The sequence below is a fragment of the Apium graveolens genome, chromosome 9 (assembly GCF_009905375.1).
Source record: "Apium graveolens cultivar Ventura chromosome 9, ASM990537v1, whole genome shotgun sequence".
Taxonomy (NCBI): Eukaryota; Viridiplantae; Streptophyta; class Magnoliopsida; order Apiales; family Apiaceae; genus Apium; species Apium graveolens.
Window position 1 is genome coordinate 282,493,476 of NC_133655.1, and position 2,109 is coordinate 282,495,584.

At 37.6% G+C, this 2,109-nt stretch overlaps 1 protein-coding gene across 3 annotated transcripts; it reads left to right on the top strand.

The window, feature by feature from the left end:
• Positions 1-491: 491 nt before the first annotated feature.
• LOC141683054 (putative WRKY transcription factor 50) lies at positions 492-1,881 on the top strand. Of its 3 annotated transcripts, XR_012560088.1 has the most exons (4): positions 507-883; positions 1,038-1,170; positions 1,379-1,551; positions 1,644-1,881. XR_012560088.1 is itself a non-coding variant. In XM_074487747.1 (3 exons), the coding sequence occupies exons 1-3, from the start codon at positions 640-642 to the stop codon at positions 1,768-1,770; spliced, it is 501 nt and encodes a 166-aa protein (XP_074343848.1). In that variant the 5' UTR covers positions 492-639; the 3' UTR covers positions 1,771-1,881. The 3 variants fall into 3 exon arrangements, 2 of the variants coding, with proteins under 2 accessions (XP_074343848.1, XP_074343847.1); XM_074487747.1 differs by lacking the exon at positions 1,379-1,551 and having other exon boundaries at positions 492-883; positions 1,041-1,170; XM_074487746.1 differs by lacking the exon at positions 1,379-1,551 and having other exon boundaries at positions 517-883.
• The last annotated feature ends 228 nt before the right edge of the window (positions 1,882-2,109 follow it).

Genomic DNA, 2,109 nt, shown 5'->3' on the forward strand with positions numbered 1-2,109 from the left:
AATTAGAGCCTTGTATTCCCATGAAAAATAAGTGTTACTAGTTTTTACCCATAACAAACGCGATAAAATATGTTACATCAATCATCTATTAACTGGTTTGATTTCTTTATTTCAGTGTAAACGGGTTTTTAATGTGCGCTTTAACTAATCCTGAAAAGGGCTAACCCCGCATCTCACTGTAATGACCACCTCCTTAAACCCGTGAATCGACCAAGAACCAAACCTGGAACTTTGGGATGGTAGCACCGCATTCCACTGTAATGACCACCTACTTAAAACCGTGAATCGATCAAGAACCAAATCTAGAATTTTGGGGCAGTAAGCTCCACGGTGGGTCATTATGAAGGGGTTTATGTGTTTGTCTACCATCTAAGCACGAGACAGAAGCCAAAAAATGCAAACAACGAGGATACACACACATACGTAAATAAATAGCACCAAGTCTCCGCAAAAGTCTACGGGGCTCATTATGTCCCACTCTCTTGTGCATTCTCATTTCAGCATCATGATACGACTTCATATTTTTGTATCTTCTTGGTCCCAAGCTAGCAGCCAGTACTAAGCATCAACCTATGAAGCTTCATTAGTACAATCCTCGGAAGGTGATACGAAGGACCGTAGCTATGAACGTACAAGTACATGATCTTCAGCACGCTCATTTCTTCGATAACCATGGACGATACAAGCTTTCGGTCACTAGACTCCCCTCTGAGTGATTATGCTAATTTTGAATTTTCGGAGCTTCTGGAGTTTGATGATTGGGCTGAGGTTGATCCGGCAATGATGATATCGGGGTATCCTGTTAATCCAGTCTATGCAGCAACAAATGAAGCACGCAATAATGTCGTTGGAAGTAGCAGCCACGTAGAAGCATCTAATGACAGTAAGGAACTCGATGACATCTAGATTTTTGTGGTAAATTAGATGTAACTTCATATGTGTGCATGTTGTACGTACACATAACATGTACAATTAGTTATATCGAAGCAAATATCTTTGGAGCTTTTTGTAGTAATGCGGATGATTTTTTTATAAAGGAGGTAATGGGAGCAGACCGGAGAGGAAGGAAAAGGTGGCGTTCAGAACAATGACGGAGATTGAAGTTCTTGATGATGGTTTCAAGTGGAGGAAGTATGGAAAGAAGATGGTGAAGAACAGCCCAAATCCAAGGTACGGTTAATTTTCCATGATATATAATTTCTTCCGTGATAGATTACAGATCATCTGATGACTTAAAAATTGTCAATTTCTGAAATTTTTATGTTACTCATACACTGACATCAGTTAGGAACGTATCTTACAAACCTGAAAGTCTTCCTAAATCGAGCTATGATACCATGTTAAGTAACCCGATCACTTGAAAATCTTATGGTGTCAGAGAAATGCCCCATTAGGATCGAGCTTATGTTATTCAACACTACTCCGGCTACAATAATGCTTGCCTGTAACCGAATATTTTGAGACGACAAACTTCATGAGGCCTTGCCGCCATCTTCATGTTGTAACTGAGTGTCACGAAAAATAAGTATACAGCATATCAGACTAAATGAGGTGCAATAGATAATTCGATGAATTTATCAAATATACTCGTAATTATGGTAGCAGGAAGGCTCAATATGTGATCCATACAATGTGATGAACAGGAACTATTACAGGTGTTCAATGGAAGGATGTGCAGTGAAGAAGAGAGTTGAGAGAGACCGAGAAGATCCGAGATATGTGATAACAACTTACGAGGGTCAACATAACCACCAAGCTAACACAGTTTGATAAGTTTTGTAAGAGCTACTGCTATAATCTCTGTTGAGAAACTTAATTATTAGAATTACATATTTTAAGTTGCTGTCAGTATCAATGAGAAGTTACAATATTCCATATCAATTACTTGGGACTGTACATCATTATTGTAATGCCATGATATACATATACACATATCAAATTTGTGCATTTTGGCATTTTCTAATCTTCTCAGAAACAAATATACAACATGACTTTAATCTCAACAAAGAAAGAAGGAGAAACAGAAGAAAAGAAACCATTTTAAGTAAAAGTTCATATTATATGAATTTAAATAAATTTTTAGTGAAAGCAATCTTGAATACTTCTGGT